This window comes from Leptonotus elevatus, chromosome 4 (genome assembly GCF_054856555.1).
Source record: "Leptonotus elevatus isolate MCC_2025b chromosome 4, RoL_Lele_1.0, whole genome shotgun sequence".
Taxonomy (NCBI): domain Eukaryota; kingdom Metazoa; phylum Chordata; class Actinopteri; order Syngnathiformes; family Syngnathidae; genus Leptonotus; species Leptonotus elevatus.
Window position 1 is genome coordinate 20449968 of NC_141242.1, and position 16509 is coordinate 20466476.

Genomic DNA, 16509 nt, shown 5'->3' on the forward strand with positions numbered 1-16509 from the left:
TATCTCAGCTCCACTTCCCAATCTTCTGTCCCCCGTCTTTTAGTCCTTTGTGAAAGAGCTTTGACCTGATACACTGCTGAAGGGACGCTGCATGTTGAGTGTGTTTCATTGTGTAAGATGTGTAATTGGATATGCAAATGATGACATGTGAATGAGTATGTCACAATAGACCACAGACGTAAAAATCAAGACCCGGGGGCAAATCATATATATATATATATATATATATATATATATATATATATATATATATATATATATATATATATATATATATATATATATATATATATATATACACATATATATATATATATATATATATATATATATATATACATATCATATATTTATTTATTTATTTATATATATATGAGGGAGGGAGGTGGAGAGACACAGAGAATACGGTCAAATGACTCAACTGGGTGTGCAGAAGACAACATTATTAGAACATCCTTAAAATTTCACAGATAACTCAAGAAGCAATTTTTTTTACAGAATGCTGTGCAGCTGTCCAACCTCTTAAAGTTTGGGAGAAAAAGACTTGTCTGATTTTCATGAAAATTAAAGTGAAGCCAAAGGAGTCCATTAGATATTGAAGCTAGGCCAAAAGATTTATTTCGACATTTAAAGCAGTAGTATTTCTTTAAAACAAAGACCTTCATAAAACAAACCCAGCATATTTTCAGAATTGTACTCACTGACTGAAACCCTTTTACGAACGTCACCCCGTCCAGGGTGGAGGTCTGATTACTTACACCACATTCTCATTAAATAATATTTGAATGTTATTTCTACTCACTTGAAGGAGACGTGGGAAGGTTAAAATGTGCACAGACAAATGTATTATTGTGTAAATCCTAATGATGATTACGGTCTCTTCTGTGGCTTCTGCATGTCATAGCCACGGAAAAAAAGAAAAGTAGGTCAGATTTAAGTTCCTATGAATGACTTTTTGGTGCTAAACTCTAGCTTTCATCTGGTCTGGCCTGAAAAAAAGCAGCAGCAGTTGTGGCCAAAGTAAACTAGGACCTGAGAGGCCGTGTCTGGGATGCCTGAGGAAAGGCAACAAGCGTCACTGTGCCCAATATTAAATGTCTAACGACTGACCCACTAATACTAGATATTCCTCCATGATCTAAGTTCTTCTTCAGCAAAAGCATAAACACAGTAACATTGTGTCACTGTACTAAAGGTGTCTGTGAATACTATACCGACTGTCAGCTTTTTAGGGACTGGTGTGGCATTTGTATGATCCTGTGCCATTTTCTGCTTCGTCATTTTAAACTGTGTGTGTGATGATTTATGAGGACTAGCACATGTACTATATATAGATTTTTTGTTTATTTTTGTGTTGTCATAATTAGGACATTTTCGGTTGGGTTACACTCTTGACAGAATTTGGCAATGTGCTGACATTCTGTAGTTGGGCCTTCCAAGCAACGTTGTGACATGATGCAATGGTGCGCTCTGCTGGCTGAAATGGAGAGAAAAAAATACACTTTACTCATGAAAATCAATTTCTAAATGTTCATGTTGCTTGCTCTAGTTAATCACTCACGATTGTTGTTTTTACTACAAGATGGAGTAACTTATGTCTTTTACTACATTCATAAAATATGAATAATGTGTAATGTTTCACTAGTAAACATATGTTCTTATATGTTCTTATTATGTTAGTAGAATCATTTTGATAAAATAGCTCAAGCTTTTTAACTGATCGTGTCTTCTGTGTCCCTCCAGGTCTGATTTGCCGGGCTGCCAGATCATCAGCTCAAAAATGAAAGTAAAGAGATGAGCCTGCAGCAAGCAGCCCTGTCCTTGCACTTCCTGCCAGTGGACGTTTGCTGATTCATGCACTCCAGAAGACAATGCCTCTGTCACCCAGACACCTCATTTGAGAAGCGGACCTTCAACGCACTAATTGTGCACCATGGCAGGAGAGACTCAGCGAATGCATGCTGTCAAAGAGCTGGGCGCTGAGTCCAAACTGCAGGATGAGAGGACAGCGGTGCAACAGCAGAGCGTCAAAACAACAAAGGAGTCTTCAGAGCACTTTTCAAGCGCAGACACTGATGCCAGAACCAGCAGCAGAGGCCCTAAGCTTGACAAAGTAAAAAAGGAGCGCAGCGGTACTCAGCAGCGCGAAGCTGTAATACGGCCACAGCAAGCAGGCAAGATTGACTTCAGATCATTGCAGAACAGATCAAAGTTTGCCGTTGACAGAACCTGGTCCAGTGGCAAAGGAAGTCCCCAATCACCAAGTGGAAAGGGACGCGGCAGAGATAAGAGTAAGCGGTCTGGAAAGTCAGAGCGCGACAACCCACAGCACCTGTATAGTCTCAGCATTACCAACACCCGCTCCAACCTCAACATTGGGATTGCCTACCCACAGCAGAAGGTTTCACCAGCAACAAAACTGGACACCGGCCGTGGCCCAGTCTCGGGCAGCTACAGATTCCACACTCCCAGTATACCAGAGAGAGAGGTTGAGATACAGCAAGAAGAGCTCAACTACAACCGCTGTTTCCAAGAGGCCTCCTCGAACCTTACCTCTTCAAGCTTTACCTCACAGGCACTGGGATCTTCAAGTGGGACGCCATCCCACCAACATCTCCCCCTGTCACAGAAACAGCAGCCTGCCACAATGGAGAACAACAGTGCACAGTCGGGCGGTCAGCTGATCTTGACTGACTTTCAGCTGAGTGCCTCGAACGCGTGGCAGTCTCCTGACAAGACGTTTAATGGTGCTAACTATGCGTCATCGCAAAAATCTACTGCTCATACAGACAAGACAAATGCCCTTGTGCCTGGTTCATTCCAATATGGATATAATTTTTTGGAAGAGTCAACCTCTGACTCTTTTCCCTGTGAACAGAACCCACAACCCCAAGACTTTACAGACTCCTCCCTTGGTTCTGTTCATGGGACTCATAATTCATTTTCCTTTTTGCCTGCAGACGGGCCAAACCTTGCTCAGAACAGCACTAAATTCAGTAATGAACAGCAGCCAGAGCCGCGCAGCTCTTCTTACCCTCACGCCCAGCAGCCACAGTTTATTCAAGGGGTTGCAGCCTCTATTCAGTACCCCAGGAATCTGAGTGAGGACTCGACCAGCAGTGACAGTTCTGCTTCCATCTCGCAGCAGCCGGAGCAGGGGAAGAATGCCCTGACAGAGAGCACAGACGGTCTCGGACAAGTCGACAGCAAAGATGCAGCCATAGCCCCTGGGAGCACGAGGAACTGTCACCTGAAAGACACGACTGTCAACCAAAGAACACAAGCAAGTGTGCACCACACAAGAACTATTCCACACGCACAAATGCACTTTCTTAGCAAAACAATGAACAGCTCAACAGTCAATCGTGTTCACACAAGCTCAGTGCAGTTTGATAAAAATGGCAATAATAATGTTTTAAATGGGCTACCGCACTCCTGGGAAGGGCCTAATAAGACATTTTTACCTGTGGAGCAAAACTCAATTCAATACAGTGATGTGAGTGACAAATTTCAGTTCCAGTCTGCGCCTGATCAAAGGCTACATGTATCTAAAGACAACAGAATGCAGTGGCAGCAACTACGGCCCGCAGATGAATTGAGTTTTCAAAGCAAAATAAGTAATCAGAAAATGTCCTATATGGTTTCTCCTTCTGAATGGCAGGACAATAATAAATCACATAAAAATAGCTCGCTGAAAATCCCCAGTTCATTTCAAAGCAGCAGAAATAGCGAAAGTTTTTCGAACCAAAGACAAGAGGCTGTCAAACAGGTCTCAGCTTTCAAAGTAGAGATGAGTCATGCACAATTATGTGAATCTAAAAATAAGGCTTTATATTTCGGGCTCAACCAAACTATTCCAGTATCATCATCCAGGAACTACAACTTTTCACCATTACAAGTGGCACCCATGGGCCTGATGATGGTGTCGCCTTACGAATCCCCTTTGCCCTCGCCTGCTCACACCCCTGCATCTAGTAGCACCTGCTCGTCCCTCTCCCCAGCATCCACCAGCCCGGTCAACAGCACATCTGAGGACAGTCAAATGTCAAAGTCAGGTGGCCCCGTCCCGTTTTATCACCAGCCTCAGTCCAAAATCCAGTTAGCATCCGATCACCTAAACGCTCACTCCCATCAGTTTCATGCCGAAGGTCAAAGAAACATTCCTTATGCACCAGACAGAGACAAAGACAACATGATGGGCTACCTGCATAGTAACACACACGGAAAGACAACAATGGATGGGAGCAAAGGTTACATGGACAGTTATGGGATGGAGCATCACCAGCCTCCCCCACCTTACTCCGCACATCAGCTATTTGCCACCTCATTAACTACTGCAAATCTTGACCAGTTAGATGTACTTCTGACTTGTAAGCAGTGTGATCAGAATTTCAGCAATGTTGCTTCTTTTCTAGGACATAAGCAGTACTGCACACAGCCCAATATGTCAAAGATAGAAGACAACAGGAAGTTCCACACAGAACCACCGAAAGCAGTGTCATCGCCGCCAAATGTTTCCATGCCTCGATGCCCTTCTGACCTTCATCTTTCTCTTTTGGGCCTGAATAAGAATGGAGAACTGATATCAGACAATGAAACCAAAGTTGACAGCAAGGATGACCCAATGAAACTTAACTTGTTCTCTGGGTCTGGCAACCTCCCCGTTCCTCTTCCTGAACTGGAAATGGAGGATGCCAAATTAGACAGCTTAATTACAGAAGCTCTGAATGGGCTCGGGTATCAGTCAGACAATGCAGAGATAGACAGTAGCTTTATTGATGCATTTGCCGATGATGACCTAAACACTGTCAAAGCAACATCAAACAAACAGTGTGTGAAAACAAAGGAATCTGTCGTAGTTGAGAACAAAGACATACAAGCAGCACTCGACAGCAGCTCTTCCAGACAGGAACATTCCTTTTACGACTCAGATGTTGACAACCCTAAGAGAAATAAAACATACAGTGACAAACTTGCGAAAACACCTCTGAATTTTGAGTGCAATCAGAAAAAAAACAACACTAAAAAAGAGACCTCCCCTAAAAATCCCAAAACTGCCTCGAGGGAGAAGATGAAGGAACACGAGAGTAAAGTGAAGGAGGCCAGAAAGCTGTGCAAAAGTGACGATGAAAGCGCAAGTACCCCAAGATTTCTCTTATCTAGCACGTTCTCTGAACGCTGCGCTTTTAAAAGCTCTCAGGACAAATCTGCACTTGGAGCATCAATGCCCATCCAAGCCTCCACATCTCCAACCTCGAGGACTGCGGTGAAAGAGAGCAAGAGGAGAAGCACTGGGGGTGGCACTTGGAGCAAAGAACTCATCCATAAAATAGTTCAACAAAAAAACAAGCTCAATGTTAAAGGCAGCAAAAACCTCCAGTTCTCCTTAGTGATGGAAAGATTGACGCCAACTGTGCAGAACCCCGCATTCGGAGAGTACGACTATGTTTCAGATTCAGATGATGAACGTGAGCCAGTAAAGATAGCAAGCCAAGGTCGACTTAACCAAAGTGGTCGGTGTAAGTACACATACACCAAAGAGTGTAAATGGCGAGCTCGGAGCGAGAGGGACCGAGCAGCGTGGAGGCATGACTCAAAAGAGTGTTTTGAGGTGAAGAAAAATGAGGAGATTTCACTTTCACCTGAAAAACATGGTTCTCCCCAGAGACTGAAAAGGAGGGGTAGCAGGTCCTCCACAAGCAGTGACCTCAGCACATCTGTGAGTGTTTCAAGCGACAGCATAAACAGCCCTAAAAGCATTGAACGCATTGACTCGGACTGTGACATTAAAAAAAAAGAATCTCCTGAGCAGAAAAGCAATGAAATTTCCTCCTGCAACGAGGCCAGCACACTAGCACTGACGTTCACTAAATCTTTGAAGAGGTGTAACGCTGACAAGGCCAATCTCTTTGGCAAAAAAGATAGTACTGAAAATTCAACCAACTCAATTCCACATGCAGAAATTGTTGACCCGATGCCATTGGTCACAGCTTTTGAAAAAATAACCAATGGCGATCTCAAATCAAGAGAGCTGATGTCTAACAGCAAGGAAAATATCCCAACAGTCAGTTTGTGCACAAACACGCTCGAAAGCACAGATAATCTGTGCCCCAAAGAAGAACAGATCCAGTGTGGCAGTGCTGCAGTTAACAAACTATTGCCATGTATTTCACACTCTGCCAATAGCAACAAAGAAACAGATTCTAATGTTAACAAAAGTAAAAAGGGCAAAAGAAGACCGAGGCCCCGCTCCACACAGGCAGAAGACTCAGGCTTCACTTTGCCGTTTGAAAAACAGCCAAAGGAGGCAAAGGCTATCGCTCTAGTAAATGAGCTAGACATGCACAAACCTGCAACTCTTTGCACCTCCCTGATTGATGAAGTGTGCCTCTCACCAACCCAAAGCCAGGGCCCCTTGATACAAAAAGACACACTCCACCTTATGCCCTACACCCTGGATCAGGATCAGGGGCTCATGAAGTCCCCTCTTACATTTGACACTTCATCAATGTTTGGCGACCTAGCAGCATTCGACAGTGGCCTTTACTCTGACATGCCGATTCAGAAAGACGGTTTCCATTCATTAGAGAGCATAGTTGACAAAAAAGAAGAGTTTGTGCCCCCATTTTCTCCTTTTCTGGAACAAAGAGACTGGAACCTAATAGTAAGTCCAGTGCTACCAGATGATATTTCTCACTATAAAGGCAATTTTGATAAATCCAATGAAAAGAAAACAGATTACAATGATGTGGCCTTGTCTCTGCCAGAAAAAATAATTGACTACAGTGCAAATCTTAGCAGCTGTGTTTCCGAGGATGAATTGGAAATCAAGAGAATTGTGAACGAGCTTGAAAACCAGCTGCAGACAACTAAGCTGGAAACTCCACTCAGCCAAGAGCACCCGAAGCAGCTACAAATGAGCAAATTCTCACCTTTACGGCTGAGTGAAGAGTCTGAAAATGATACCATAGATGCTCCAGTGGCTTCAGAGCCCTTCCATGAACCAGAACTTCCATGGACCAGCCCATTCCACTTTGACCTGGTGAGTGGACATCACAGTCCCCACAGTGTGACAGTGGCCCTTGAGAATTATGCTAAAAAAGAGGGTGACACTACAAATGGAATCATGATAAACTCACAACTCTATAATGACCACAAGCCAGAGGAGAGAAATCTCCAAAAAGACATTGACGTTGAAAGAAAAGAGGACATCTTAGAACGGAACCAATACACAGAAAACTTGATGAAAAGTATTGAGGTCATGTCTGACTCTCTATTCAAAAGTGAACCCATTATATCAGAACACAGGGAGCCAAATGCCACCTCTCTCACAAGTCCACAACAAGAAAGTGAGTGTCATTCAGCTCAGGGAGAGGATCACAGTGAAAAGGTGGCAATTACTAAGAAGCAGGATATATTTTCACCTTCAAATAACAAGGAGCAGAAGGACAACATTGAATTAATTCTCAAAGAGTCACAGTCAGCCCTCCCTCACAGTGCTGACCACATCGTCTGTGCAAACCAGCAAATTTCATCAGAGCCGAGCGAGCCCACCAAAAACAGCGTTAGCAAGGCAGAGATGGAATTAATTTCAGATGGCCGTGTACCTGAGATGAATACGCTGATTGAATCTTCTCATCGCTCTAGTGCGGTGGATTCACATGCAGATGAGGACACGAACGCAGACAAAAATGTGAATCCGTTACTGCATTTGACAGATAGCTATCAGGAAGCAGAGGCACTCGTTCCTTCATCAGCAACTCTCCTTCAACCCAGTGTAGACATTCACAAGTCACCAGTTGACGGGATGCCCAATGGTGATGAATTGAAATGTGGTCACGCCGAAAGCACCATTGAGAATAGACATTGTTTAGTTGACATTCACAATGTTAGCCCAAATCCTGACTTATTAGTGGACATAATCACCACAAATAAGCCCTGCAGTCCAATTCTAGTGGAAAGCAACGCAGAATGTACCCAGAACGGCTTAACATTTCAAGACATTCAATCACTAGGACAAAACAGTCTGTTAGTCCTCAGCCAGATGGAAATCCTCAATAACGCTGATGCTACAAGTTATCCCTGCAAGGCTCCTCAGCTTGATGACTCTTTGAAAAATGAACCAAATCTGTCATTTAATGTGCTTCAAAGAAAAGAGGATCTTTTAGATGTCCACGACATCAGAGAAGGTCTACCTGTGGACTTCATGGCAAGTCACGTGAACTCACCATGTAGAGCGGGAGTAGATGGAGATCAATGTAACTTTCTACACACCTCTTCACCGGTCAGCCCAATTTTAGCACAACAGAAGGAAATGGACATACAAGAAGACACATGTCAAAGTCAATGTAATGATGCTGGGGACCCAAGTCCAATTCAAAGAACAAGATTGCCTGGTGCCAAGCCTGAATGCCAAAACGAGGTCATGGACTGTGATGTAGCCATGAAGACAACAGTCGATATGGACTCTTCTTTAACAAGCCCACCGCATCTTGAACTCCCTAATGCTGACATCAACATACATTTCCCAGCTTCTGTGCCCAGCACAGTTGAACAATCAGAAATCTTCGACAAAAGGGATCCTTCTCATAACGACTTCAGGCTCAGTCATCTGAATTATAAAAACAACTCAGATGAGCCTCCGCAACTCACTCAATATGACTACATACCAATTTCTCCAGCGAGCAATTTGGATGGCAATCCATACATTAAATCAGGTCACAGCGATGCACATGAGCAATGCTTTACTCCAGAATTGATTGTGAACAAACCACCCACTGACTCACCATTGGCACTGAATCCAGTTGAGGCAAATAAAACAAGTTCATTAAATGAACCACTGGCCATACAGGACATGTGTTTGAGTCTTTCAGCTGAAATCCAAAGCACAAATTCCTCAACTGGTAATGTAAATGAGAACGTGGAGGATGGGCCCGAACCCTGTGAATCTATCAAATTGCCTCTTAGAAATTTTGAATCATCATCAGGAACAGCAGAGCGCAGTCTACTTCCCATTCAGGACATTTCAGGTTGTCTGCTCACTGCTAAGCCACTCATCCTCTGTGAGAATGAACCGTCATTGGAACCTGGCCAGTGTTTGAAAAAAGAGACATCACCAAAAAAGATTCCGAACAACCTTCAGCAAGGGAAAGTACTTTGTGAAATCTGCTTCCTGTGTTTCAGGACTGTGCCAGGTTTGAAGAGACATAAGGCCATGAAACATGCAGCCAGAAGTGAAAAGCCTGTTGGGCCACCAAGCACAACATCAGGCAATCAGCGGGTGTCGCTTATTTATGAAGCATCACATTCTGGGGAGAAGGAACATAAAGATGACTCACAGTCCTCCCCAACCCAAATAGATGAGATGACAGAGACTGGTACCACCCTGATATTGAAAGCGTCGGCCACAGAACAAATGGCAGTCAAGGCAAGTGCAGTGGCAAAGGATGAAATGGGCAATCAGAATTCTCTGCTGCCAACCAAAACAAAAAAGAACAGCAAAGCTCGGAAAAAGAAAACTAGCGGAGAAAACTCCAAGCTTGACCCGTTCTCAGATGAGCTTTTGAATATATTAAAAACAGACCTCCTTCAGGCTATAACTCCCGAGTTTAAAAGCAATGTGCAAGAACAGACTGACAGACATGGAACTGGAACAGAGGAAACGCTTTGCAGTCTGACTTCAAACTCTGTCTCTGAGAATGCATCACAATCTCCAACTGAAGAGACAAATGTTCTCAGTGAAAGTGGAACATTCAATCCAGTCACAGATACAGACAAGATTTTATGCACAGACCTGAGTGAGGAGGTGAAAGGGCAAGTAGAGGAGAATATGAGCACAAAACACCCGCCATCTAGCAAGAGTCTGGATGAACAATCAGATGAGAAACTAGCCCAAGAGATTCTTGGAAAAGTGGCAGTAGAGGTCAAGTGTGAGCTAAACGACGTCTCGTCAGACAAGCTACATCCGCTCGCTTGTTTGACTCCGCCTCCTCCTCTCGCTCCTCCCGGCATAAGTCCTGATCTGAAGGCCTTACTTGACGATGACACCATATTCTCACAATTGTTTCCAAGAGACGAAGAGGCAAAGAGGAAAAAGTGCCAGCGAGTTTATGGAAAAAGAAATAAAAGGCAGAAGCTTTCATCTGATTCTGATGTTGCTCAGGACTGCACCCCTCCACCAGAAACGCAAAACACGACCCCTCACTTGGACAGCCAAACAGATAAGACACTCAGTGACAACCAAACAACCTCCTGTGAATATGAGACTATATCAATTGATGATACCATCATGTTAAACATGTGTCATAACAGTGCGCTGAAGGTCCCTGATGTAAAGACAGTGTCTGAAGATAAACCAAATGATCAAGAAGAAGAACAAAACAACCTTTTGAATCCATTTCAAAGCACTGTTGATCAACCTTCAGTTGAGTGGAGTAGCTCTCAGGATTCCACTGCGACCTCCGAGCCAATCATCAGTAAAGCAGAGGCGTCAAACCCAGCTTGCCCTCTGCCCCCGCGTGTCACAGAGAGTGCTCAAAAACTCCACATCGACATTCAAAACATCAACACCACCTTTCAACTGCCTGAAATTCAGTTCTTTGAATCCAGCAAAGATGTCCCGGTGACTCCTCCCACTGCACCTGGCGACATGGAGAACAAGGTCGATGAAAAGTCGAAAAAGCTACTGGAGCGGCGAGGCCGAAAGCGACAAGAAGGTGGAATAAAGGTGAAAGATAAGCAGTACAAGTGCAAGGTGTGCTTCACTTGGTTCCTCACTCTTGGCGAGCTCAACTTCCACAAGTTGTCCCATAATCCATCGCCACCGCCAACCTGCTACATGTGTGTCCAACGCAAGTTCAGCTCCAGGGAGCAGTTGCGAGACCATCTGTGGGAGAAGCATGCAAAGAACAAAAGTGGGATTTGGACCTGCGGCATGTGTTTGAAGGAGATCTCGGATGTGTGGATGTACAACGAGCATTTGCGAGAGCATGCCACTCAGTTTGCTCGCCGGGGTCAGACTCAGGGCTCCATGTTGACCATCCCCGGCTGCTTCATGCAGGAAACAGCCGTGAAGAACTTCATCACGTCCATCATGCAGCACCGGCCAAGCAAAGCCAATAGAGAGTCCAGCAAAACCACTAAAGAACAAGAAAAAACAGTTGCTGCCAACTTGGAAGCAGGCAAAACCCAAGAAGGAGCTGAGCGAAAGCTTCACAAATCGAAAGGAGGAAGCGGCAACAAGAACGCACTGACCCCACTTAAGGTCCTTCACAAAACAGAAGCACCTAAAAATGTGGAGATGCACCCCAATTGCAAGGATCCCTCCAGAGACTGCCACCACTGTGGAAAGCGCTTCCCTAAACCCTTCAAACTTCAGCGCCATCTGGTGGTTCACAATTTGGAGAAGATCTTCCTGTGTCACAAATGTCCCGTCTCGTATCAAGACGCCCAGGACCTCAAAGAGCACCTGAAGATGGCGCACAAGGAAGCGGACGAGCCAGACTCCAAACACACCACCCTCTACACCTGTGAGCTGTGTGCTGATGTCATGCATGTGATCAAAAAGTCTTTCATCTGCAGCACCTGCAACTACACCTTCTCCAAGAAGGAGCAGTTTGATCGCCACATGGAAAAACACCTGTCAGGCGGGAACAAAATCTTCAAATTCCGAGGCGTTCACAGGCCGGTCAAAGCATCTCCGTGCAAAGATGATGAATGCGATTCCCCTGCGAGCAAAAAGAGAAGGATTCTCTCCGACAGCCTGCAGGAGAACAGCACGGACAGTGGCATTGCCAGTGTGAGCTCGCTGCACCTAAATCAAGGGCTCGAAACGCAGACTCCGAAAGCGACTGTCCCCATGTTGGATGACTCCACACAGACCACCACGGATGACACAAACAGCACAAATGTGAAGACTGAGGACATTGGTCAGGATTACTCGGATCTCCTGGTAGAGCTGGAGAAATGCATTTCTATGGGCTCCTCCACTGCTGTCCCCAAGGAAGAGCAAAATGACGCAACACTCGCAGCTAATCTTGACCAAGAAGGTAACGGAGAATCGACAAGCGAACCGTGTGATGTGAAAGAGGAGAATGAGTCTGTGTGCATTAGAGTGGAGACCCCTGAGTGGTCAGCATCTCAAGAGAGAGATAGTGAGACGAAGGAGATAACTAAAGTGAATGACATCTCATCTTACGGCGACACGGAATCAAGTGACTCCCTTCCACCGAGTAAAGACTCTTTCGTCAGTCTGAGAGAAGCGCAAGTCACGGCAAAGACACCCGAGACACGACAAGCAGCTGACGTGATGGCTGAAAACTCTACACAAAGAGCTGCCAGCAAACAACAAGGTTCATTGAATGGGGAGGAACAGAAGGACAAAGTCAGAACAAGTGAGAACGCTAAACCCAGCATGAAGGCGACAGACTCAACGCAGGTCCTCCAATCCAAGGCTTCCACCACGTCGTCGGCGTCACATGAGGAGAAAGAACCCCAGAGAGCTCCGAAGAAGAGGAAGGAGGTCAAGTCCACAAACAGCCTGTCGAGAGTTTCCTTCCCAGCAACTCAGGAGAACTTCGGCGTGGACCCCAAGGCCAAAAAGAAGTACCACCCCAGCAAGTGTTTGAATCCCTCCACGCAAAGAAAATTCGACGGCCCCAACGACTACCCCGTTCTCGCTTCAGTGCGAGATGATGTCGTGAGCAACAAAATCATATCCAAGTGCAAGACGTCAACCTTGGGGTTGCAGTTGAAACGAAGTCTGCTTGATAGCTGCGCACCAAAGAAAGCTGACATTGCCGTCCCTCTTAACGGCGACTACAAAAGCAAAAAGGGAACTGTGGGGCGGCCCCTGCACACTTCCATCTCCAAAGTGTCTTCTGTCCCCATAAACAATTCCTTGAACAAGTCCAGACCAAAGCAGGGGGTGAGGTCAGTCGAGAGCCACTCCTACAGGACGGCAGAGTCCCAAAACCACCTCCTAAGCCAGCTGTTTGGCCAGAAACTCACAAGCTTTAAGATTCCTTTAAGGAAGGACGCGTCCGAATCGATTAACTGAGCGGACACTGAGGGACCTGTGAATGAAAACTTTTCCATTTCACAGTTCGTAAGATTTGATACTTAATTCATTATGGTGAATGAGATTGCACAGCTCTTTTCTGTGAAATGCTATCTTTAATACGTAGTCACTTTATGTCTTCTTTGTACATGCGCTTGTATCACACAAATGTGAGGACAAATGCCAAACATGAATTTTTTTTTCTAAAAATGAAAAATCTTTTCTGCTTTTGCTTTTATAATTTTATATATATAATCTGTTCCAGAGATTATATTTCAGATTTTTATAAAAAAAAAAAAAGAAACGAAAAAGAATACTTGAAAAGACAGTCAAATTTTAAGAGATGCATGTTCATTTTGCATTCATCACATGGTCTAACCCGTGTTCGTCTTTCTTGGAAATGGACCAAATGATGTAATTGTTGACCTGGGCTATTGTCTTTGTACATGCTTCCAATATATTATTGTGTATTATTGTAACATTACTGCACTGCATTCTATTAGCCTTTTGTATAAACGTTCCATGGTGCTACGTTGTGTTTTATTGTAATGTGAATTCCAATGTCCTCAGAAGGGAACATGAGACCTGTAGCAGTTAAACAGCACATTGATCACATTGTGTGTTTAGTGGTTGATTGGAGATACTGTGTAAACTCTCCAAGGGCTCCATCTGTAGGCTGCTCCAACACTACATTAGGAAAGATTCCATTGTATAAACTCAGGTGCGTACAAGGGCTTTGCCGTCCTTCCACCTGTCTTCGGAGTTCTTCCCATGCACTGATAATAGTACCAAACTCTCACCAACACGCATACACACACCACAATTGCCATCATCTGTGTCAGCAACTCCAAACTGTTTAATACTGAAGAGTATTTACTTGGACAACAAAAGGTGCTTTATTTTGTTTATACTGTATGTATCTTGTTTTGTATAGTATTGCAGGTAGGTCATTGTCTGTGTAATGCTTCCAGTCAAAGTTTTATTTTAATAATGTGCAGAAAGAATGACAAGAAAGGGAAGTGCATAAGTGCAGTCGGTGCTTTGTGCAAGCTGTAAAGTGGATCACCAAGTGCCTGTTTTATAGTTGTTATTAAAGATCTGTATCGATCCCTCCTGGCTCTTTTCCTTCCGTTGCACATCACTTTGTCGTCCCGGCAGATCTGCTGTCACGCCGTGCGTCAAACTCAAAGCAGCGCTGGTGCCAGGAGGCAAAAACAGATGCGCACACATCAGTGACACACTTCATATTACAGCACACAACTCTGAAGGATGGTCGACTGGCAAGCGTGTCTGCAGGCGCGCGTCATGTTGTCCTCACACCACGTGTAAAGTGGCTTCTATTCCTACATGAGTATTTGCCATCATCACATAGGAATAAAAAGCCATACTACACACTGGCTTGCTTGTGGAGACACAGAAGACAGACGATCGCTGAAGAATGATGAAACCTTGAAGAAAAAAGGGTGGGGGAGACAAACTCTGCCATTATGTTTAGACGTTTTAGTAACAGAATATTTTGTTAAAAAGCCGACATGGGAAATGCTGCTCTTAACTCATTTATTGATCAGTGAGGTTCAATTCTATTTTATACCTGATGAATCTGTCTCATTATGTGCAATTTGCAAAATATCAATCAGTCCATCCAGACAAAATCCCTCATTAATTATCGAAATTTAATCCCCACTCCTTTACAGGGTTACGTTCCAGATCGCTCCCGCAATAAATGAAATCCACAATATAGAAAATACACCCTAGGCATGTTTTTATAGTAATTATGGCACACAAAATTTTTTAAATGTCTTTAAGCACAGTTTTAAAACAACACAAACACATTTAAACACATAAATTGAGAGCAAGAGCAAGGGATAAAGCGAAACTAAAAAAATAACTATTTAAAAAAAATTGTAGACTAACAACTGTAATAACACATACAAATAATCTGTGATATAACAACGCGATAGAGTGGGGGTTGTACATTTTATTTCATTTTATTTTAATTAAACTATTATTTTTACAGTTAAGGTTGTTCTGCTTTTCACCATACAACGTTTAAAAAAAATTATGCAAAACAAAAGAACTGAATGTTAAAGGGACAGTGTGTATTATTTATCTTTTTTTTATTTCATGTGTATTTTAAGTCAGTCATTAAAAAAACACTATTAATTACGGTAATATGCATTTTATATGTATATATACATATGCAGTTCTCAGCATTAATGAGTACACCCAAACAGTTTTGTAAGAACATCTTTAGTTTACTTTCAGAATTAAGATTTTCTATGGGATACTATTCTTCAAAATATTCCCACAAATGTGGGCTATTGATTGCAAACAAGATTTGGTAATTAGGAAAAACACACACAAAAAGTAGCTTTCTTAACAAATGTATTAAAGAACATTTTGTACAACTAAGTAGACCCCGAGAGAAAGACTGGCAACTCGTTCATTCCAGGCCTCGCAGACGTGTTGCTATCCATCAAAGTCATGGAGGTGATAGAAAATACTAGATGTAGTCGTTTTTGGTGCGGGATGTATACATTTTTTGCATTAGTTAGTTTGAAAAAACTGATGATTTTGTAATCTGTGTATTCTATTATCAACCTTATTTTCATGTTGTGAGTTAAGTACATATTCTACAAAAAACATTTAGTAAAAAAAATTCTTATCCTTATTAAGATATTGAATGAAATATTTCAATTGTTCGAAGGGGGTGTACTCATATATGCTGAACACTGTATATGTGATATAATCGTAGATCTTGTCATCTCTAATTACATAGGTCACATCACGCCTCACAGGTTGACATGTTTCACCGCCATCTTCCTGCTGTGGAAAGCCAAATGAGAAGAACTTTGCAAACGTAGTTAGCCTTAGCTAACAGCTCGCGTCCCCGCCCGCTGCTCATCTTCCACAGCTGGGGCCTGCAGGTGGTCGTTGCTGAGTCCCGTGATTTGGGCTCCCGCCGCTTGTCTCCCTCTGCTTTGATCTCGCTAGCTTTATCTAGCTTCCCCGCTAGCTCTTGTTAGCCGCTCCAGATACTGGTTGCTAGCCGCTATTGTTAGCCACTCCAGTGTTTTCTTGCTAGTCACTTTTGATCGGCACTCCTGCTGCTCGCCCGCTCACTCCAAATAGTAATTGGTGGTAGCCTTGCGAAGCGTGGTCTGTCTGAGGCACCGTTGCATTCTATTGGTTTACCATTAGATGGCACTAAATAATACTCACTGTGCCTTTAAATACAGTACAATAATTGACAAACGTTTCTGATAGTTGAAGCACTGATGATTAATTATGCATTACATGCAGGTAATATTAATTGTATGCCCAAGATAAGACGACAACTGTAAAATGCATGTAGGAAGGTTCTGAACCAAAGATGCAAATGTGGTTTATTCAGTTACTGCTCCTTGTGTTGTGCTGAGCTATGCATTCACTTTACATTAGTGTTACCTGTC

The 16509-nt window shown here is 43.5% G+C and overlaps 1 protein-coding gene across 1 annotated transcript in view; it reads left to right on the forward strand.

Annotated features, from left to right (window-relative positions):
• Positions 1 to 14165, forward strand: part of znf469 (zinc finger protein 469) — a 67645-nt gene extending 53480 nt beyond the window's left edge. The window contains exon 3 of the mRNA XM_086074544.1: positions 1744 to 14165. Coding sequence (XP_085930670.1) covers positions 1934 to 13057 — 11124 coding nt within the window. The 5' untranslated portion in view covers positions 1744 to 1933 and the 3' untranslated portion in view covers positions 13058 to 14165. The remainder of the gene's footprint in view (positions 1 to 1743) is intronic.
• The last annotated feature ends 2344 nt before the right edge of the window (positions 14166 to 16509 follow it).